The sequence below is a fragment of the Phascolarctos cinereus genome, unplaced genomic scaffold, assembly GCF_003287225.1.
Source record: "Phascolarctos cinereus isolate Bilbo 61053 unplaced genomic scaffold, phaCin_HiC Scaffold_4;HRSCAF=312, whole genome shotgun sequence".
Lineage (NCBI taxonomy): Eukaryota > Metazoa > Chordata > Mammalia > Diprotodontia > Phascolarctidae > Phascolarctos > Phascolarctos cinereus.
Window position 1 is genome coordinate 562,488,608 of NW_027555847.1, and position 23,783 is coordinate 562,512,390.

General features: G+C 38.1%; 1 protein-coding gene across 8 annotated transcripts in view; it reads left to right on the forward strand.

Annotated features, from left to right (window-relative positions):
* ADTRP (androgen dependent TFPI regulating protein) overlaps positions 1 to 23,783 on the forward strand; it is a 144,545-nt gene that overhangs the window by 46,922 nt on the left and 73,840 nt on the right. For all 8 annotated transcript variants that reach the window (XM_078153606.1, XM_078153604.1, XM_078153605.1 and 5 more), the window contains 2 exons: positions 3,840 to 3,974; positions 7,241 to 7,342. In XM_078153606.1, coding sequence (XP_078009732.1) covers positions 3,840 to 3,974; positions 7,241 to 7,342 — 237 coding nt within the window. The remainder of the gene's footprint in view (positions 1 to 3,839; positions 3,975 to 7,240; positions 7,343 to 23,783) is intronic.

The following is a 23,783-nucleotide window of genomic DNA, read 5'->3' on the forward strand; positions in this document are numbered from 1 at the left end:
CTGTTGCTGTGTATGGTGCCAGTTTCCAGATCAGTTTAGGGGTGTGTGTGTGTGTGTGTGTGTGTGTGTGTGTGTGTGTGTGTGAAACAATAATCACTCACCTTGTTTGCCTCATATACAAGTTGCTCCCATTCGTCCCTTCAAACCGTTCCTTACTGAGTCATTTCTCCCACCGTCATTACTTTAGCAAAGCATTTAATCAAAATGGTAAGAAATCCTGACCTGATGATATCAAAATAATAGCTTCAGTATCAAAGACTGAGATCTTCATTCAATCCCTGTTTCAGTTCCTCAAACAGTAAAAGCAAGCCCCCATTCATGTTGGCCACAGTTTTCTCATCCCACAGGCCTTCTGGGTCATAGGTTGACAGAAATAAAGATTTGTTCAGAAACATTCTGGTTCCCAGTAAAACTGAGTTTAGATATGTGTAGGTAACTCACTGCTTGTTTGGGGAGCACCTTAGAAACTTGGGGTCCCTCTCCTTGTTACAAGAAAAAAAGGAATCAAAGAATGCAAAGTAAGGTTTAAGGCTTCCTTGCTTCCCAGGTTATGAAACTCCACTGGATCTTAGCGTTATCTCCACCACTGTGCCTCTAAGACCTGAAGTAAGGGGCAGGGAAAATGCTCTCACGCTACCCCCACATAGTGTATTATATATGCTAAGTGGCAATGAGGATAGAGTGCTGGTCCTAGAGTCAGGAAGACCTGAGTTCAAATGTGACCTCAAACACTTCTTAGCTGACCCTGGGCAAGTCACTTAACCTCTGTTTGCCTTAATCCACTGGAGAAGGAAATGGCAAACCACTTCAGTATCTTTGCCAAGAAAATCTCATGTACGGTATTGTCATGGGGTTGTGGAGAGTTGGATACGACTGAATAATCACTTTACAATTATTATTTCATTTGATTCTCACAATGACCCTTGGAGGTAGGTGCTATTATTTTCCCTAATTTACAGATGAAGAAATGAAGTAAACAGAGATTGAGTGACTTGCCCAGGGTCACAAAGCTCATAAGTGTCTAAGGCCAGATTTGAACCCAGGTTGTCCCAGCGCTCTATTCCCTGAGCCACCTAGTTGCCCCATAACCTGAGTTCAGACTCTGTTTGCTTCAGTTTCCTCATCTATAAAACATCTGTAAAAATGGGGAAAATACCAGTGCTTACCTCCCAGGGACATTGTGAGAACAAATGAGATAATAAAATTGTAAAGCACACTCGTTAAGAAGGGCAGCAAGGTAGCACAGTGCTGGGCCTGGGGTCAGGGAGATCTGAGCTCAAATCTGGCCTCAGACATTTACTAGCTGTGCCACCCTGGGCAAGTCACTTAACCTTGTTTGCCTCAGTTTCTTCATCTGTAAAATGAATTGGAGGAGAAGGCAAATCACTTTAGTATCTTTGCCAAGAAAACCCTGATCTTGAAGAGGTGGGCTTGAGTCAGACACAATTGAAATGACAGCAACAGCAACATACTGTATAAATGCTATACCAACATCAGTATCCACGGTAGCAGAAGGACTGGCATGGTCTTGTGCATCACTGAGCCTCTTTTCTTTGACACTCGAAATTTGTGCTACCCTATGTCTGTTGTTGCCGACATCATTATCATTGGATCGTTAGAGCTGAAAGGGGCCTCACAGAAGGTCTAGTTCAGCCCTTTGATTTTTAGATCAGGAAAACTGAGACCCAAAGAATTTTAATGATTTGCCCAAAGCCAGTAAAATCAGAACTTGAATTCAGGTCCTCTGACTCCAAAATTAGGACTCCTTCCATCTCACTATCATTTGCATTGGACAGACAAATGGTGCTGTGCCTAGGCGAGAATCTCAACATAACGTCAAGGAGCCTAGAATGCCTGATTCACTGGGAATGAAGCCGTTCTTGTCACCCTAATATCCTAAAAGCATTATTTAAAGAGAAGAAAACACCAATAAATAAAATGTTTTACAGTTATCCCTTCTACATCACTGGGGTTAGGGGTGCAGTGCTCCTGCAACCTAGAAAATTCATGTAAAATTTTTTGGTTCTCCCTTCATACTAGAGAAGAAGTCTGATTTCTTTTTTCTTTTTCTTTTATGTGTTATTTACAGGGCCTCATTGTAAAATTTGGGGTAAATATTTGGTCATAGGCTCTGTGTGGTCTGTTGCCTTCATGTGTCATCTGTGGCTTCCACAAAACTCCCTAAAAATTGCCATTTAAGTTCTTATGCCAATCCGAGAAATATGGAAATGATGGGGAAAGTCGCTCTATGGAAGGGACAACTGTAAGCTCCTTCAGAAAGGATAAAACTAACAATTGGGAGTAGGATGAGAGACACATACACACAATAAATTAAAGATTAAAATTGTAGCATCTCTTCTATCCTTTCATAGACAATATTCCTACTTCTCACTCCTCTGGTTCCCTGTAATTTTTGTTGTTTCTATTTTATATTTTGTCACTTTATCATTTACAACTTTGACTTGTTTACTAATTCTGTGTGTGTGTGTGTGTGTGTGTGTGTGTGTGTGTGTGTGTAGTAAGTGTCATCACAGCTGGATGATAAACTCATCTGGGTTAGGGACTTACACTTTGTATTTCCTACACAGCCTAGGAGTTCTGGTAATGCTCTCTCCCTTCTGACCTCAGCCTCTTAGATCCCCTGGCTTCTTTAAAGACTCAGCTCAGATCCCACCTTTTGTAATGAGGCCTGTCCTGCTTGTCCAGCTGCTAAGGCCTTCCTTTTTCAGATTACTTTCATATACTTCTGATATAGCCTGTATGTGTCCTAGATACATATATGCTGTCTCTCTGATTAGAATGTATGAGAGCAGGAACTGTTTTCATTTTGTAAAACTTTTCTTTGTATCCTTAGCACTTAGCTGAGTGCCTGATGCATACACACATGTATATATGTATGTGTACATGTATGTGAGTGTGTATGTAAAAATGTGTGTGTATGTGTGTGTATATCTGTGTACACATGAATGCATGCACACATATAAATATACACACAGTACATGCACACATATTATATATGTGCATAAGTATACAAACACACATATATATACTATGCATATATCTCCATCTATCCAACTATCCATAGATACATGCTTTTGTTGTTTTTATTGCTGGATAAATAATAGGTGTGTAAGCAGGCATTCAATATACCTTCACTGACTTTAATCACTCTGAGTTAGATGCTTTCCCCAGTGCCAAAATCACTGCCTAGTAAGGCAATCAGGGAACTGAGTCAGTCCCTTCAGGTCACAAAGCTGCTGTTATGGGCACCTCCCCAAGTGCCTCCCCAGCTACCAGTGAGGGGCCACCAAGGAGAAGTAGTTTCCAAGGCCTGCCCTCTGTGGCTCTTGGCTCAATGTATTGAGCTGAGCACACCGCTCACAGTAAGAACACAGAACACAGCTCTTTCCCAGCCTTCCAGAATCCTCCTTATACCACAAATTCTTCTCCTTTCTATGGCAATTTGAACATGATATTGATACATACACACACACACACACACACACACACACACACGATATGGCCAAATTATCTATTCCATTAAGCTCTCTTTGTGAGCTGACTCTTTATACCATTTGCTATTTAGCTTGTCTATTAAACTAAATATTGTGTACATTATTATCTCCTAAAGTACTTTACACAATTGGTTTTAGTAAAGCAAGGTCAGGGCCCACTAAGCTGGAAGCTACCTCCCCTGGGACTGCCTTTTCACCAGAAACACAAAATAACTCCTTCCTCCTATTCCTACATCATTCCCAGAGGAATAGGATTTTAAGTCAGTAAGGAATATATTAATTAAAGGCAAACGAAAATGTCCTCATTTGTTGCAATGAATTTAGCTCTTACAGGCCATTTTCTACGGGGTCGCCTGCTTGGACGACTTGTTGAAAAGAATGAGGAGAAATAAAGACATTAAGTGGGTAACTGCCTCCAGAGACCTTCTCTTCACAACGTTGGCTTTTCCTGCGTCTGCAGTAAGTTCTAAGTGTAAATATGAGGCAGGGTTCAAATCCAGATGTTTCTGACATTTAATCCAAGACAATGGATATAGACATATGTAGATATATTATCATTTGTATGTGTACATTATACATATATTAATAGTCATATATTAATATTTATATCTGCATCTATATGTACAGAACACATGCATACTATATGTGTAGATATGCATGCATCTAGGGACTACAGGGATTACAGTCCTTGACTCTCTTTTTTTTTTTCAGCCAAAGATAAGGTTCATTAAAACACAGGTAGAGAGAGGGCATAGCTCTAACAATCAGCCATATTGGCCAGACTCTTAAGGAATCTGAACATTTTTTTCTCTCTTTTTTATTAATTTATTTTTAGTTTTCAATAATCACTTCCATAGGCTTTTGAGTTTTAAATTTTCCCCCTCCCTCTCCCCACCCTCCCCAAGATGATGTGTGATCTGATATAGGCTCTATATATACATTCCTATTAAACATATTTTCACATTATTGACTCCCTATTTTGACTCCCCATTTTCCTATTGCATGAGGCTGCCTCAGTAACAAGGTTTTTGAGAACCCTTTTATTCAGAAACCAGAATCACCTCGTTTAAATAAATGGAAAAGACTACAGAGGACCCAAGCATGGAAGGGGTTATTTCCCTGAATAATAAGCAGGTGGTCACTTGTCCTGCATAATTTTCATTCTTTTGAATCAGATTCTGAAGCCTATGCCTATAACACCTGTGTAGGACTCCCTTGTGTCAAAGGGAGTGTCTGCTGGGGCAATCAGTCCAGAAGATAAAGATGATTTATTTTTCAGGAAAAGTAGCTGAGGCTTCTATGGCAAGAACTGCAAAGCTCTTCAGAAAGATTGGCTGATTATAGCTTCACAACAACCCTGCAGAAGAGATGCTTTTATTATCCTCATGTTAAAGATGAGGAAACTGAGGCTGGGAGATTTAAAGTGAAGTCTCCCACTGAATTCTCCCATCCTCCCAACCCCTATTTAGTCCTTTCTTGTGACAAGGAAAAAAATAAGCAAAAGCATCCAAAAATTTTTTTTTGACAATTTATAAAGTATCCCAAACTAGCATCCCGTTCCCCAAATCTCCTTTTCTTGATTTCACTCATTTTCCTCCCCATTGGTTCATATAAATCTCCCTATGTTTCTTTGAATTCCTTATAGTCGTCATTTCTTACTGCACAATGGTAGTTCATTGTGCTCATTTGGCATTTCTTTGTAGCTATTCCTCAACTAATGGGATCCCACTTTGTTTCTGGAGGGCTTTTTTTTTGGTTGTTTTTTTTTTCTTTTCTACCACAGAGAGTAAATATTTTGTTATGAGACCTCTGTGTGAGGCAGCAAGGAAAAGAAGAAAGAGCTTTGGTTTTGGAATTGGAAGACTTAAATAAGTTGCTCCTCTGATGTTTGCTACCAGTGTGACCTTGGGCAAATCACTTTTCCTCTGTGGGCCTCTTAAGTTTCTGTCTTTGACTTTGACCTTTTTTTTCTAACAAAGCACTAACCATAGCTTTGAACCTCACTGCTGTAAGACTTTAGTCACAGCAACTCCACAAACACTTTCCTACCAAAATCAAGCAGAAAATGAAAGCCCAGAATTTCCCAGTCTCAGTTCCCAGCTATTTTGCCCAGATAAAAACGGTGTAACCCCACTGGGACCAGAAATAGAGTCTTGGAGACACTAAAGCTCCCAAAGGATCTCCCAGGCTAGCCCAGACAAGAGAATCCGTGCTTGGTTTCTACAAGAGTGGATGTTTTTGTTTACTCCATCAATATGTATGGCATGATGGGGAAAAAAAGCATTGGACTGGGAATCAGATAGATTAAGGTTCCATTCCTTGCTTTGTCCCTAACTAACTGTATGACCTTTAGTGAGGCTCAGTTTCTCAGAGCCTTGGTTTCTTCATTGCTAAATCAAAGGGTGGAATTATATGATCTTTAAGGTCCTCCCAGCTCAAAAATGCTCTATTTCATAACAGATCTTCCAGTAAAATGCAAGCTACTATTGCTTTTTTCTTCATATCTCTTGTACCTAGCTAGTTTTTTTTGAGGTACTGAGAAATTGTGACTTTACTGGGTTCACAGAGGCAGTTAGGCATTTATCAGAGGGGAAACTTCAATTGGGGTCTTTCTATATCTCTATCCATTAATTACACTATGCTTCTTGCTAGGTCATAATAGGCAGCTGACATATATGTGTGTATTCATATATTAATGGAAATAATAATGACATCAAACACATTCATTAATATATTGTGCATAATAATATATTAAATTCATTCAGTATTATATTATTATATTCATTAATAAATGAATATGTATTTATTTGAATACAATTGAAGAGACCTCCCTGTGAAAAACATGGGAATGGGAATTATAAGAAGATACAAAGAGATTCAGAGCTGGAATCTCTGATTCACAGGTCATCTAGTCCAAACCTCTCTACCCTACCCCCCATTTTATGGAAGAGTAGTTGAAGCCCAGTTACATTAAATGATTTGCCCACGGTCATATAGGTAGTAAAAGGCAGAGCTGGTTTATTAACCAAGATCCTCTGATTCCAAATTCAGCCACCTTTCCAGTACACCATGCTGGAAGTACATATCATACCTCAAGTTCTACCCACCCCCAAACTACCAAAAGCCTGCAGACTAAAAAGAAGAGGCAGGACAAGTGAAAAGAGCAAACACAAACATTCACACATACAACAACAGTGAACATGCCTAGAGGGATTAAAGCTGACAGCAATTCTTCAAAGAATTGATTGGTCTCATCTGATAAAATACCGAGGAAGTGATGAGTTTTGAAAAGCCCATGGTCTGTCTTGGAAAACTCTTTTTGGGGGAGGAGTGGGGCTGGAGGTAGGGGAGTGTCATTGTAGAAAATAGAGTATCAGGAGTCCTGGCATCAGGACTGAGTGATCTTCAATTGTGTTGAGGGGATATTCCACAATACTACAGATTTTTTAGCCATATTTCTATTTATGTGTTTATAAAATGCCTATTATGGGCTTGGCATTTAACTGTCTTCCGGGAATATAAAAACCAAACTGAAGTATCACTTAGAACTGGGAGGATGGTATTAGGGAGGTTTAGAGGCAAGGAGGGTTTAGAGGGAAAGATAATGAGTTCAATTTAATCTAATCGCTATTTTTCTTTAGCTATTTCATTTTCATGAATAATCTCAGAATTTTCTGTTTTTTTAAAAAACCATACTAACCAAAGCTTCTATATTTTTCTTCTAGTTTGTGTTTATGTCATTCTGGACAATCTTTCTGTATGACCGAGAGCTGATTTACCCTAAGTCTCTGGATAGAATCTTTCCAAAATGGTGGAATCATGCTATGGTGAGTTCTTCCATGCTATGGAAGGGGGAAAAAAAAAGGAATGAATGCTGAAAGTCAATAATGCATGCACTGAATTTTCCAATGTGACATTATTTATGTTTCCAAGAGGTTGCCTAACTGCTCTTTCCATCATTCCCTTCCACCCTATCCCCTACTCACCCCTCCCTGGCTATTTAAAGATCCTATCCAGTGGTACAAAATGAGTAAGTACTGGTGCTATAATTTCCTAAACAAGCTATTCTTCTAAGAGGATATCAGGGGCATAACTAGTTGCAAAACTGCTTAGGAAGTAATTGAAAAGATGTGTGACCATAAAGGCATGGCAACACAGACAACTACAGTCCTGAAAGAGAAACAGTCTCAGCAAGGAATCCATCATGACATCCCAAATGGTTAGGCATTTAGCTGAGTAATAGCTTTTGTATACAAGAAGCAATTCCCCAACCACACACCCCCAACAAACTGGAAAAAAAAATACAGTGTCTGATAGCTCGGCAGTTTCTAAGCCAGCAGATCTGCAGGACTGCATCTTTTGGTGGAAATAGTAATTCACAAATTTCAAGTGATCAACAATCTTTAATTAAGCACTCATACTATACCTGACATATTGGTAGACCCTGGAGATAGAAAGGCAAAAGATGAAAAATACTGACCTCAAGGAATTGACATTATATCTAGTTGATCATTCTATCAGTAACATATACATACATACCTACACACACACACACACACACACATACACTATACATATATATATGTATATATATGTATATATATATATATGTACACACACACACACACACATACATACACACATATTATATGGAGGTAGCTATTGGTACAATGGATAGAGAGCTGCTCCTGAAATCAGGATCTGGATTCAAATTTGACCTCAGATAATTACTAGCTGTGTGGCCCTGGATGAGTCACTTAATATCTATTTGCCTCAGTTTCTTCAACTACAAAATGGGGATAATAATAACACCTACCTTTCAGGGTGGTTGTGAGGATCAAATGAGATAATATTTATAAAAGCATTTATTGCACTGCTTGGGACATAGTAGATGCTATATAAATGCTCATTCCCTTCTATTCAGAATAAATATTATATAAGTAAATGTATTTTGGAGTGGAAGGGCACTAGCAGCTGGTGGGAGGGACAGAGATAATCAGGAAAATCTTCGCATAGAAGGTGGTGCTTAAATTGTGTTTGCAAGAAGTGAGGGTCTCTAAGATGAGAAGGGATGGCCACATCTCGTACAGTGATTAAATGTATACAAAATGCCTTCCCCTAAATAACTCTGTGAGATTGGTAGGGCAAGTGTTTTCATCCCTATTTTATAGATTAAGTAAAACAATAGTCTAATGAATGGAGTGTTGGGCTTGGAATCAGGAACACTTGGGTTCAAATCTTGCCTCAGACACTTAACATCTGCATGACTCTGAGCAAGCCACTTGACTTCTCTTGACCTCAGTTTTCCGTATGTAAACTGAGGGCTTTGTACTTCATGATCTCCAAAATTGCTGCTAAAAAAACCCAAGTGGTCTGATTCCAGTCTGATGCTTATTTATATCATGTTGTCTAACTGAGAATTAAATAAGGACGGTCTTGTCCTTTATGTACCCTTACCCTCTTAATGAATGAAATAGTTATCATAATTGTTAATCTCTCTCAATTATAGAGTAAAGATGAGTCATTAAAGCAATAAGTATTTATTAAGCATGTATAGTTTGCCAGTCACTATGATAGGCATTGCTGATATGAAGAAAGGTAAAACCAGTCCCTACTTTGGAGGAACTTACAATTTCATGGGGGTGACAACATGTAAACAGCTATGTATATATATAAAGGATAAAATGGGGGTAGTCTGTGAGGGAAGGTGCTAAGATCAAGGAAGAATGGGAAAGGCTCTTTGCAGAAGGTGGGATTTTAGCTCAGACTTGAAAAATTTGGTAAACAAAGACCTCTTTTGTTGGTTCTATCAAGGACTCAGAATGCTTAGACTACCTATCTCACAAGATTGTCATAAGGATACAACATGGTAATGTATTTAGAGTGCATTGTAAATGTAACAGTGTCTAAAAGCCAGCTAATGCAAACTCTTATGTACAGACTGAAATTCAAAGCAGCTTATAGAGTGAGGTGGGAAGAGTGGGTAAGGACAAGGGAGAGGGGATAAAGTTATAGACTGTGACAGATCTGGGCATCTGAATCACTGGAGCCCAAATGCTAACTCATCATTAAAAGTCTTATCTCAGCTTCTCAGTGCTTGTAAATGGATTTCTGTATCTAGCTGTCATTTATAAAGAGGACTCAAATTCTGAGATGCTAAGGACATCAAGGAACTTGTAATACGCAAAAGCAAATAGGAAATCTGGATTCCCCAGAATATCTTTCATTTTCTTATGAGCTATATGATTTTTTTTTGGTTTTGGTACTATAAAAAAGACACTTATACTGCTATATTTCAATTTATCATTATGTAAACCTCAGATAACTATATAAATCCAATATTATTATTAATCTTCGGAATCTTCCTCTTATTTGGATATACTGCTTTACATAAGCACCTTCATATATAGTAGCTCAACTAATCCTAAAAATTACTCCATGAGATAGTATGGATAATTATTACTACCCTCATTTTTCAGTTAGGGAAATCAAAGATCAGAAATGTCAAGGTCACGTGCAAATGTTGCCTCCTCTGTGAAGCTCACTCTCATTGCTGCCAGCCTCAAGTTATAAATGATCCATTTCTTTTTCAGATTTCACATATGATTCACCAAATTTTTAATCCAATAAACACTTATTAAACATTTACTATTTATGATATATTAAAGCTGGGTGAAACAGTGGATAGAGCACCAGGCAGTCTGGAAAACTCATCTTTGTGAGTTCATATCTGGCCTCAGACTCTTACTAGCTGTATGACTCTGGGCAAGTCCATTTAACCCTCTTTGCTTCAGTTTCCTCGTCTGTCAGATGAGATGGAGAAGGAAATGGCAAACCACTCCCAGTATCTTTGCCAAGAAAACTCCACATGAGGTCACAAAGAGTCAGATACAATTAAACATGCACAATATGCTGTGAAGAGAATCCTCAGATGGAAAAATGGCATGTTTGTTCTCCTCAAGGAGCTTATAAATCTAATAAAGGGATGAGCTATAGACAAGGAACAAAATGGCAAACCACTCCAATATCTTGGCCAAGAAAACCCCATGGAAAGCATTGGCATGCTATGTCATCTTTGTCACCTTGAACCTATCCTTTAACCTCTCAGAGTTTGACTAGATGGCTTCTTAATTTCTTTCCAGTGCTATATCTATGATTAAATGTTAAAGTAAACATCAGGTAGAGATAGAGAGGGAATCCATGCCAGGGGCCAAGAAGAACCTGCACAAATACTTTGAATTGGGAGAGTATACTATGAAAATGAAGACATGCTAATAGTTCCATTTGAGTGTATGAAGAAGAATCAAGTAAAATAAAGTGGGAAATGTTCAATGGACCCAGATTATAGAGTGTCTTAAATGCCAGAAGAAATTTCTATTTTATCTTCTTGGTAATAGAAAGTCCAAGTGTGTCACTGTTCTTCTACTCAAAAGCCTACTAAGTCTGAATTTAAACTCCTTCATCTGTACTTCAAGGTCCTCCACCACATTTGGGAGGCAAGGGGGGCAATATGGTCTTCTGGAAATTGGGAATGTGGGGCTACATAACAATGCCTCCTTCCATCTTGCTGCTAGGAAATTCTGATTGATTTGGTCCACCTGCAAGATTAACTGATGGTATATAGACAATAAATTTCCTCTAATTATATGAGACAGCTAGTGGTATAAAGATAACAGATAATTAAAGTGATTTGTAGGGAAACAACTTTTAAACTTAGCTTAGAGAGGAAAATTGAAGTTCTGAAGTTCTGAACTTCAGAACTTAATTCAAAGACAAAGAAATATGGCTTAGGCTGTTATTCAAAATGTCAACAGTGATACAGGATAGAATCAATTACAAAGTAGAATTGATTTTAATTTTCTCAATTCTCCCCCTTTAATCAGTGAGAGCCATGTCTCCCATGGATTGCTTATCTATAAGTCAATTCTATAACATTTTTAACATGGTCATTATCAGTAGTGCACACTAACGCAAGGATTTTTGGTGCAAGTTTGGAATAGGCTTTAACACAGCAACTAATGCAAAGTCTAAAAGGATTGTAAGGGAAAGGGCAATAAAGGCCCATTTACCAAGGGTGGCCAACAGGCCATTTACTTGTAGCCAAGCGAATGAAGAAGAGGGATTCTACCAGGCATCACCTGGGGGAGGTAGTTGTGTTTCTGCTATAATTTCTACAGTTCACCTGCTCTGATTATAGAAATTTGCTATGTAAAAGAAAAGGAAGGACATAGTTCACAAAACATAACAAAGGAAAAACTCCCTTAGCTTTATATGATTCTGGGCAAGAGTCATATCTTTCAGCAAAGTTCCACATTTATTCACAGGACATCACAGCAAGGCTCAGGATTAACCAGGTGGGAAACATTCCTGTTCAAAAAGAAAGAAAACAAAGTGGAAACTGCATCAAGAGGACTCTACCTTTGGCTATGTTAAAGTTGTCTCCTCAACTTTTCTCAGACACAGATATCCACCTGTAGCAGTTCTCAGATCACACTTCCTTTGAACAGCTCACAGCATTTCCCTTGAATAGTGGATTACTGACAATGATAATCCAGATATTTGTATCTGAATTCAAAACTCAAAATATTATCAAATTATAATCCAAGGCTTTTATTATTATTATTTTTATTTTTCACCTGACACTGCAAGTTTCACTAATCATAGCTTAGGGTTAGATATAGTTATTATTTCTCTCATGTTATTGCAATACCAGTTAAAAAGTTCACCAAGTTTTTAAAATAATTCGCTCAACATTTTTTCTTTCTTTCTTTTCTTTTCTTTTCTTTTCTTTTCTTTTCTTTTCTTTTCTTTTCTTTTCTTTTCTTTCTTTCTTTTTCTTTCTTTCTTTCTTTCTTTTTTCTTTCTCTCTCTCTTTCTTTTCTTTCTTTCTCTCTCTCTCTCTTTCTTTTCTTTCTTTCTCCTCCTCTTCTTCCTCCTCCACCTCTTCTTCTTCTTCTCACTTTTGAACTCATATTGGTATAAAAATCAATCATTAGAAATCAAGAAAAGAATTACATTCTGGAATTCCACATAGATAGTGTATATATGATTGTTCACTCAAAAAACCACCCACAGAAAAACACTGACTAATTAATGTAAATCTCTGGAATAACATATCTATCTTTTATGACATTGTATATTAACCTGTCAAGGTAAAAATAAACCTTTAAAAGTGGAGTTTGTAAAGACTAAATCGGTTCAAGTTGTAAATTCAGTATATACTATTCCAGGTATAATTTTATAGTTTTCATAATCAGAAATCATCAAATAAATCACTTCTGTGCTATAAGCAAACTTGTAAGTCTCTCCCCCCTTTGTAAGGAATATTTGTAATGGAAGAGGCAAATCTCATTTTCTCAGTAAGCCAATTCATTATTTTGGAATTTCACAATATTTAGCAAGTTCTTCCATATGGCTAATATGATTTTATAACCTTGAGCAAGTAGATGGTCCCAAGGAACCTGGCAAGTTTACAAATGATGAGATTTTACAAAGTCGTCTTCTTTTTTATTCTTTTCTCACAAAGTAATTATTGTTCTTTACTTTTAAATATACCTAATTAAACATTTGATAGGCTTAAACATTATGACAACAGACTGTAATAACTTAATTAATAATTTCACAGTATCCAAATAAAAAGGAATTAAATTTTTCAATAATACAATTGCATCACACTCTTAATAGCATTTCTTATAAAAATGTTTTCCCAAAATTTGTAATACAAGAAAATTTAGAAACACCAAAATAACATACAATATCATACTTAAAACATGAAACAAACTTATTGTCAGTCAAATGACACCAATTTGATTGAGTGCATTTCCAAATTATCTTAGAAAATCATCCATTTTATCACCTGTAGCATTTTTATTAATCACATTTAAATATCAGTATAGAGTTGCCCAGTATGGAGTAATTATAATCAATTAAAGAAATAATAATAATAATGATGATAACAAGAATTAACATTTACATAGTGCTTACCATATGCCAGGCACTATGTTAAGCCTTTCACAATCATTATATCGTTTTGGTCCTTACAACAACCCTGGAAAGTGCGTCATCATTCCCCTTACAGAACAGGGAACTATAAACTGAGATAAGGTAACTTGTTTAAGGTCATACAGCTAACAAATTTCTGAGGCCAGATTTTGAGTCAGGGTTTTCTGAGCCATGATTGTCTTAATATCAGATAATAAATGTAGTTTGTATTAGATTCTAATTTACCACAATTATCCTATTTAGTTTCAGAACAAAATTTTATCCAAATCAAAGCTTGATTTTTAATCACTAGTGGTAACATATAAAACTTCAAAAAAATAAAATCCCCACCCCCTCGTGGGCCATTAGTTGGCAGTACTTCAAAAGTTAGAGCCCATTGTTATCAACTAATCCAATTTCAAAGGTTCATGGTAACACTCCCAGCTCCCCATAACTTTCTCATTATTTCCTTTTAAATCACCACCCAAAAAATCCAAATCAATTTTTTGGGGGTTTGTAATTTAACCCCTACTCTCTCACTTATCCATAGGCTTTTCAGTTTTAACCCTGGGTGAGAGATGGGGAGAGTCTCTACATGACAGCCTTTCATTCCCATCCCCTTGCTTTGAAGCTCAGGAATTTCGTGCTGAAATTTTGTTACTTTAGTTTCCATTTCATAAAGAATAACCATATAATATTTCCTATATTCTTCTTATCTCAGTGAAATCAAAACCTTCCTCAAACCACTCTTTCCAAAACTTCAAACTCTTTACCTTTGAATCCTTCATTCACAGTCAGGGCAAACAGACTACAACTTCTTTTACTTTCCACCCATCCTCCTCTCCTCTCTAATTGCTTAAATTTTCTTTTCCTTTCTCTTCCTTTTCTTTCAAAACTGCACCTGTCTTGTTTCTCTCACATTCTGATTCAATACTTCCCTTATTTCCTTCTATTTGCTCAATTCCATGAATTTTCCAATCATATCCTAGATTTATAGAACTAATTTTCAACCCACTGAATTTCTTCTTTGTGATTTGGCACAAATTTTTTTTTCTTACACTGGTTAATGGCAATATTGTTGCCTTTGGTGTCCTTAAGAACTTGCAAACACATGGTCTTAACCAATTTCTTCTGATGACTTTGCTTCTAGTTTACCTAAACATTTAGTTCTCGTGTCATTTACAGAAGAAAATAGAGTGATAAGACCAAAACATTTTTCTGAATTATATTTTACTTACTTACTGTCTGATTTAAACAAGGTGTTTTCTTTTTGTGATCAAGGAAAGAGTTAATAATAGGGAGTTCTTAAGTACTAGATAAGTTAAAACCCCAAATTGCAAACCCCACTATTTTTTTTTCCCTAATCAGGGAATACACCTTCTCCCCCAGCAGTAAAACAATAAATCTGTCACTCTCTAGGGGAAGAGTGATAAAGGTCTAATTGTTGTTTCCATATAAATTCCACAGTTTTATTCTTGTTTTTCCTTAAAACAAATTCTGCACAGTGTTACCCAAAAACTCACTAAAACATTCCAGTATCATTCCCACCATGATGAGTCAGTCCCATCTTACCTCACTAATGACCTCCTAAATTGTCTCCCAGACTCTTTATTCCCTTTCCTTGTAGCAGAGTAGAAAGAGTGCTGTATTCAAAGTCTGAGGATCTGGGTTTCTACATGTGTGTATCCTTGGGAAAATAGCCTTATTTTTCTAGGACTGTAAAATGAGAAGGTTGAATGATGAGATGCTCTCTAAAATCCCTTCCACTTCTAAGCCTTAAAACCCTCTCCAGTTGATACTCTGCAACAAAGAAATCTTCAGTAGAAAAGGTACTGTAAGGGCAGCTAGGTGGCACAGTGCATAGAGCTCTGGCCTTGGAGTCAGAGGGACCTGAGTTCGAATCCAGTCTCAGACACACAATACTTACTAGCTGTGTGACCCTGAGCAAGTCACTTAACCCCAATTGCCTCATCAAAAAAAAAAGGTACTGTATTTGAAATGAGATGAGTTGGGTTTAAATCCCAACCCTACCATTTACTACCTATGTGACTTCTCTAGGCATCAATTTCCTCAACTATAAAATGAAGGACTAGATGACCTCAAAATATCTTTCCAACTCCATAGAATTCTATGATCCTAACGCACAAAGTTGATTGTGTCACTTCCTACACAAGGCAACCTACGTGTATTAAATATCTACTGTGTGAAGACTAGGTACTAGGGGAGACACAGAGTTAAAGACTCTTCATGAAATTTATAGGCTTATAGGAGGCAAAAAATCAAAATTGATTCTATTCTGTCTCACTATTCTATTCTGTATCAGTGAAAGTAAGAAATTCATGGTAGAGATAATTCATAGAGAAAATTGTAGTACTTGACAACCAGTTGGATAAAGGGGTTAAGAAGAGGAAAGGAGAAGAGAGGAGAAGAGAATTAAGTTGATCAAGGATGGGCCAACAAACTTGATTTTAATTCCTGGCAAAATTCTAGAATTTATTCTTAAAGGCATAGGCCATAGTTTGTCAACCTTATAAAAAAGAATCATTGCTCACTACATGTCAGCATGGGTTCATTAAGAACCCATTTCTATTTTTGAAAAGGCTACTAGATAGGTAGATCATGGAAATGTCATAGATGTATCTTGCCTCAATTTTAGCAAAATGTTTACAAAGTCTCTCATAATATTTTTATGGGAAAAGATGGAAAGGTGAAGGTACATGCTAATACAGTTAGGCAGAGTGAGAACTAGTTAAATCGCTGGACCTAAAGAATATTAGTATTTTTGTGTCTACTTGGAAGGGCTTTAATGGCATGTCCCCCAAGATCTGTTCTTGGTCCTGTACAGTTTGACATTTTTTCAGTGACTAGGAAAAAGCCTAGAATATGTGCTTTAGCAAATATTGAAATGACACAAAAGTGGAAGGGAAAGCTAAAATTTTGGATGACAGTGTATGGATCCAAAAATCTTTACAATATTTACAATCCAAAAATCTTTAGAATATTGGGTCAAATTTAATTATATGGAATTGAATAGAGTTAGATGTAAAATCTTATCCTGGGTTCAAGAATTAACATAACCAGTACAAAATGGAGATGAATAGCATGAGAGTAATTACCTTGGGGAGAAAAAAAGAGAGTATGTTAGTGGACTACAAAGTCAACAGTGTTAATTGACAGCCAAAAAAGCCTTTATGATCTTAGGCACCATTAAAAAAAAATGATGTAAACAAACCAACCACCTCTGGCCAGCTCTGTGTTTGTGTGAAAGATTAGACTTGTTCTGCTTGGGGCTTAGTGGACAGATGGAGAAAAATTGGAAGAAACTGCAAAGATTTAGGTTTGATATAAGGAAAAAACCTCCTAGCTGAGTTCTCCTATGGGCTGCCTTGGAAGGTAATAGGTTCCACCTCACTCAAAGTTTTCAAGGGAAGTCTGGGTGATGACTTACTGATCGTGTTGTAAAAGGGATTCTTTTTCAGTCATAGGCTGGAATTAATAACCTCAGAGATTCCTTCCAAGTCTGAGATATAATGATTCTATGGCTTAAGGAGATTGACTGGGAAATCAAGAAGAATTGAATGCATGTTCAACATGTATTCTTTGAAGGAAGGGGACTATTTAGCCTGGAGAAGAAAATATTTGAGAAGGGGCAATGACAGCTATCTTCATGTATATAAAAGGTTATCATGTACCAAAGATACACATCTTACTTGGTCCCAGGAGCAGAACTAGAAGCATTGAATGTAGAACACAAAAAAGTAGACTCAAGCTAAATATATGGATACACTTCCCCCAAACTAACATTCTCCCAAAGTGCAAAGAGACTATTTGTGTGATATGTGTTTCCATCACTTAAGGTCTTCAAGGGGCAGCTAGTATTCATCAGGGATATTATGGATGGGGTTCTATTTAGATATGAGTTGAACTATATGGCCTCCAAATCTTTTCTAGCTCTTAAGTTCTATGATTCTAAGATTTTATAAAAAAGTGATCTAGGCTAGGGGGGACTTGAACTTGTTTCTAGGCAGAGGGCAAGCACTAGTGTACTATAAGATAGAATAGACCTAATCCATGGTACGAGGTCCAGGAATAAATGAAAAGGGATACAAGCAAGTTCACAAGTACAGGGGGTTAGTCTTGGCTAAGAGGAAGACCAGTGAGTCTGCTTTGGCTGAAGAGAAAGAATAAGGGATGGGTTAAGATATTGAGAAGTATAAAGAAATGGAGGAAGGGAACGGAGGAAGTTCAATTTGTATGTCTTCCAGTGAAAACAAAGCCCCAGCTGTCCAAGGCAGCCCATTCCACCTTTGGACAGCTCTAAGTTTTAGAAAGTAGTTACTGATAACAGGTAAAGAACTGCCTCCCTGCAGTTTTTAATCAATCAGTCAACAAGCATTTATTAAGCACCTACTCTGTGCCAAACACTGTGCTAAATGCTGGAGATAAAAAGACAGAAATGAAATAGTTCTTGTCTTCAGAAAGCTGACATTCTTTGTAACCCATGGTCTCAAACTTGAGACTTAGAACCCAGAGTTTGTGTGAGATGTGATGAAACCAAGTCCAGGCTTCAGTCAGGATTCTAGCAGGAAACTATATATAGACAAATGAGCATATACAAAACAATTACAAGCAAATTTGTTCACCTATTGCCTCTTCCAAATCATAGCTTTTCACATACTTGACAATTATCATTCCCTAGAAGTCTTCTCTTCTCTGAGCTAAGTAGCTCAAGTTCTTTCAGTTGATCCACATATGTCATGGTCTTCAGTCCATTCATCATTCTGCTTATCCTTTTCTGCATACTTTTCTGCTTGTCAGTGCCTTTCCAAAAGTGTGATATCCAGAGGTCCTTGTAATTCTCCAGATCAGATGCATCAAATTTGCAAGCAGAGATTTATAGCCTGGAAAACTCCCAAGGAAGCCCATTCCAGATTAAAATGTAAAGAGAAATGTTTAACAAAATAAATAAAAATACAATGCAACATAGATAATGTTAATTTATGGTTTTCTAAGTCAATATGTACCAATTTTTTTTGAGTATGACAACCCTGCTCCAAATGTGATCTTGACCAAAGTAGAATATTAGAAGACTCTCACCTCTCTCAGTACTCCTGGATACTAGGCAGCCTAGGGTAGTATCAATTTATCCAGCAAATATGTCATGCTGTTGACTCATTTTGAGCTTTCAGTCCACCAAAACTCTAGGAATGCATATCATTGAGTCTCTGGTAATTACTTATTCTCTGCAGCTGTCCCATTCACATGGCACTAGCTTCATAGCTAGAAGGATGGATCCAATAGGGGAAGAAATATTTGATGGCTATATCAGATTAGAAATCCTCACTTTAAAAACACAAAATGAAAATCCTTGACCCTGCACTGATCTTCCCAGACCTCCCTTATGCCACAATAATCTGTAATAAATGGATGAACTGAAGGTTGCTAAATATGGACACATAGCCTCAAATGGGTCTTTCAAGTGGGACCAAATCCACATGCAAATAAGAAATGTCTTTTCCAGGCCTTTTGAGCTTTCATCTGTGTTACAGAACAGTTTTCTCTAAAAAAGGCCTTGCTGATTCACTTTGGACCCAGAGGTTTCCACCTTTTAATTGTTGATAGCCCTGCCAGCTACTTGAGAGATAATTCTTTTTTAGCATTTGTGATTTTACTGCAGCAGCATCTGTGTGGCATTTCAATAATTCTGGAAGCAGAAATATGTATAATATATGCGTAATTTATGTACATATAATTAAAGAAAAGGGACATCAAAGGTCAGCACAGCTGCCATTTTAAGTATAATGCTATAGAACACGTTGGTTTCTTATTCATTGCACAGCCTGCCTTGGAAAACCCCTCATTCTTGTCCTGAATGGGGTCTAGTGGAAAGTGGGATGGATTCAGTCTCAGGAAACCTAGATTTAGATTCTGAATCAGGGTCATATTACCCATGTGAACTTTACCTAGTTATCTCTCTATGAAATGAAGTTGGACTGAATTATCTCAAATATTCTTGCCTGCTCTTTTTTGAGAGTATGTGGTACAGTGGATAGAGTGTTAGACTTGGAATACACAAGTTCTGGGTTTAAATCACATCTCAGATCCTTCCTCATTGTGTGACCCTAGTAAGTCACAACCTCTATGAGCCTTGGTTTCCTTACCTGTAATAAGAATTATAATTCCTGGGAATGATAATAATGACTATAATACTGACTTCATGGTGTGGCTCAAATGTGATAATGTCTATAGAGCACTTGGCAAACTTCAAAGTACTACATTATATAAATGTCAGCTGTTATCTTTATTAAGAAATACTATGATTCCATAACCCCTCAAAACAGGCCAGACGAGCTTACCTATAAATCAATCAATGCAAAATTTATTAAGCACTTACTATATGCCAGGAATTGTGCTTAGCCCTGAGAATGCAAAGACAACAATGAATTTAAGACTCTGGGAGAGATCTGAGCAAGGCTGAGGAAGGAGAGATTCTGAGTGCAGATCGGCTCCTCAGTGTCTGTGGAAAGGAGAAGGAGACAGTATTTTCTGGGAGTAGAAGTAAAGCCCTCTGTTGCCTTGGCAACACTGAGGCAGCCAGCCCATAGTCAAGGGCCATTCCTATGTAAAATTTTGCACTAAGTAGAGATGCTGGGTTAGAGGTTCACAAGAGAGCCCTGGAGTCCGAATTGTGAGTTTGAAACCTCCCTCTACCTGACGCGATGTATGTGGGGGGTGGGATAGGGTGAGGATAGTGTTCCTGGTCCAGCTTTGTCCCTGGCTAGCTACATGACTTTGGCCAAGGAATATCACCTGCCTGGGCCTGTGTCACCATGACTGTAAAGTGAGGGGATTAGACTAAATGCTTTCTTAGGTCACTTCTAACACCAAAATCCTGTAATTTAGTTTCTACCATGTTTATATCTCTATTCTAGTATGATTTGTACATCACTTTAGTGCTTCTCCAGGTTTCCACTATCCTCATAGTGTCTCTGGGATGTTTAGCTGATACAACGGTGACACCTCAACTCAGTTCACAGGTGCCCTGTGGTCTCAACTTTTTCTCATGCCTTTCTCCCCAACAAAACCTAACTGGTTTTGGTCCATTACCACAAGGAATGCTGTCACATTGGTAGCTAACAAATCATCTTATGCAATCTCAAATGGGTCCTCACTGAAGCAAACAAATCCTATGACACCTCCTTAATTAACTCACTATCCCCGTTCACTGAAGTGACTCTTCTAAATCTTTTTGCCTGCTTTTATACTTCCCATACCTCCCCCTCCCCTCTCAGCTGAGAACCAGACTTCATATTTCACTGAAAAAATGAAGGCCATTCATTGAGAGTTCCCTCTTCATTTTCTCTTCCTCATCTCACACCCAGGTGTCTTCTGTCATTATCTTTGCTTCCCCTTAACTATTCCCCCATTTCACAAGAAGAAGTGACCCTTCTCATTTCCAACACAAACCCCTCTAAACATACAAGTGACCCCATCTTATTCCATTTTCTATAGCAGATTGCTCCCTATACTATCCTTACTCTCTCACTAATCTTCCATCTCTTCCTGTCTACTGACATATTCCCTACTGCCTACAAATATGCCCACATCTCCCTCATCCTCAAAAACATTCCTCACTTGATCCATCCTTCCCTGCTATCTATCATCTCAGATCTCTCCTTCCTTTTGGGGCTAAACTTCTTGGAAAAGCCATTTACCATCCATGCCTCTACTTCCTTTCCTCTCAATTTCTGCTTAACTCTCAATATTCTGACTTCCAATCTCATCATTCAACTGAAACAGCTTTTTCCAAAGTTATCAATGATCTCTTAATTCCCAAATCTAATGGTTTTTCCTTAGTCCTCATCATTCTTGAACTCTCTGAAGCCTTTGACACCATCAATCCCCCTGTTCTCTTTGATATTCCCTTCTCTAGGATTTGATGATGTTTCTCTCTCCTGATTCTCCTCTTACCTATCTGACTTCTCAGTCTCCTTCACTGAAACTTCAACCAGGTCACACTTATTAACCGTGGGCGTCCTCCGGGGCTCTGTCCTGGTCCCTTTTCTCTTCTCTCTATTATTTCACTTGGTGATTTAATCAGCTTCCATGGACTTAACTATCCTACATATGTACTGATGATTCTTAAGTCTTTTTGTCCAGCCTTGCCTTCTCTTCTGACCTCTAGTCTTTTTTCTCCATCTGCCTATGGGACATCTTGAACTGGATGTCCCTTAGACATCCTTAACTCGATATGTTTAAAGCTGAACTCATTGTCTCCTCCTCTTCCCCACAAACCCTCCAATTTTCCTATTTACCACCATTTTCTCAAGCTTGCAATCTAGGTATCATCCCGAACCCTCTCTGCTTATATCCAATCAATTGCCAGGTTTTGTCATTTCTAACTTTGTGACATCTCTCATATAGACCCCCTTCTCTCCTCTGATACTGCCAGCATCCTAGTTCAGGTCTTCATCACCTTATGCTTGGATTATTCCAATAGTTTTATGGTTGGTCTCTTGCCTCAAGTCTTAATCTATTCCAAAGCATACTCTACTCCACTAGCAAAGTCGCCTTCTTAAAATATGGCTCTGAACATGTTATCCATTTTCCCTCCACCCCATTCAATAAATTCCAGTTGCTCCTTATCATCTTCAGGGTCAAATATAAAATCTTTTCTTCAGATTTCAAAGCCCTTCATAACCTATCTCCCCCAAGCCATTTCCAATCTTTTTTGCACCTTCCTCATCCTCACATATTCTTTGATCCAGTGACACTGGGTTCCTTGCTGTTCCTCTTATCTCCCAAATCTGAGCATTTTCATTTATCTCTTGCTTATGTCTGGAATTGTCTTCCTCCTCATCTCTACTTTCTAGCTTCCCTGACTTTTGTCAGCTCCCAGCTAAAGTCTCACCTTCTATAAGAAGCAGACCTTCAGGGTCAGCTAGGTGGCACAGTGGATAGAGCACTGGCCCTGGATTCAGGAGGACCTGAGTTCAAATCTGGTCTCAGACCAGACACTTGACCCTTACTAGCTGTGTGACCCTGGGCAAGTCGCTTTAACCCCATTGCCTAGCCAAAAAAAAAAAAAAGAAGTAGACCTTTGCTGGCTATTCTATATTTTGTTTGTACGTAGCTGCTTCTTGTTTCCCCATTAGACTGTGAGCTTCTTGAGAGCCTCTCTTTTTTTTTGCCTCTCTTTTTATCCCCAGTACTTAACACAGTGCCTTGCACATGGGAGGCACTTAATATTTACTGACTCAGGTATGCTAATATGAAATAATAGGTGTTGTTGAGTTAATGCATTAGCAAATCCTACAAATTAACTACCCAAGTAATACCTTGCATCTTTATAGGTATCGTTACTGTAGGAGTGACTCCATTGATAGGAATTATAGGCAGTTTGGCAGATTAGGAAGGAGATGCTTTGGGATAGACACGGCCTCTAGTATCCATCAGACTACTTATCCTGACATCTAGATTGACCTTCTCTCACTTATCCCCTCTCCTCTTCCCAGTCACAGAAATATTTTCACATATAGTCACCTTTTTGTGCCCTTGATACATGATTCCATTTGAAAATACATAATGTGCATTCACTATTTTTGTCTTGGGCAGCTAGGGGTGCAACGGATAGAGTTCCAGGCTTGGAATCAGGAAGACTTATCTTCCTGAGTTCAAATCTGGCCTCAGTCACTTACTAGCTGTGTGACCTTGGGCAAATCACTCAACCCTTTTTGCCTCAGTTTCTTTTCTTTTCTTTTCCTTTTTTTTTTGCTAGGTAATGGGGTTAAGTGACTTGCCCAGGGTCACACAGGTAATAAGGTTATGTGTCTAAGGCCGGATTTGAACTCAGGTCAGTCGTCCTGACTTCAGGGCTGGTGCTTTATCCACTGCACCACCTAGCTGCCCCACTTCAATTTCTTCATCTGTAAAAAGTGCTAGAGAAAAAAATGGCAAACCACTTCAGTATTTTTGCCAAGAAAACCCAAAAGGGGTCACAAAGAGTTGGACATGACTGAAATCAACTAAACAATAACAATTTTGTCTTGAGGGCAGTGAGGCAGTGAAGTGCACTGGGCTTGAGTCAGAAAGATCTGAGTTCAAATTTATCCTCACCCATTTTGCTGGCTGTGATCCTGGGCAAGTGACTTAACCCCTATTTGTCTCAATTGCTCATCTGTAAAATGGGAACACATGGGAAAAGGAAATGGCAAACCACTCCAGTATCTGCCAAGAAAACCCCATGGATAAAGTCCATTGGGTCACATAGAGGCAGACATGACTGAA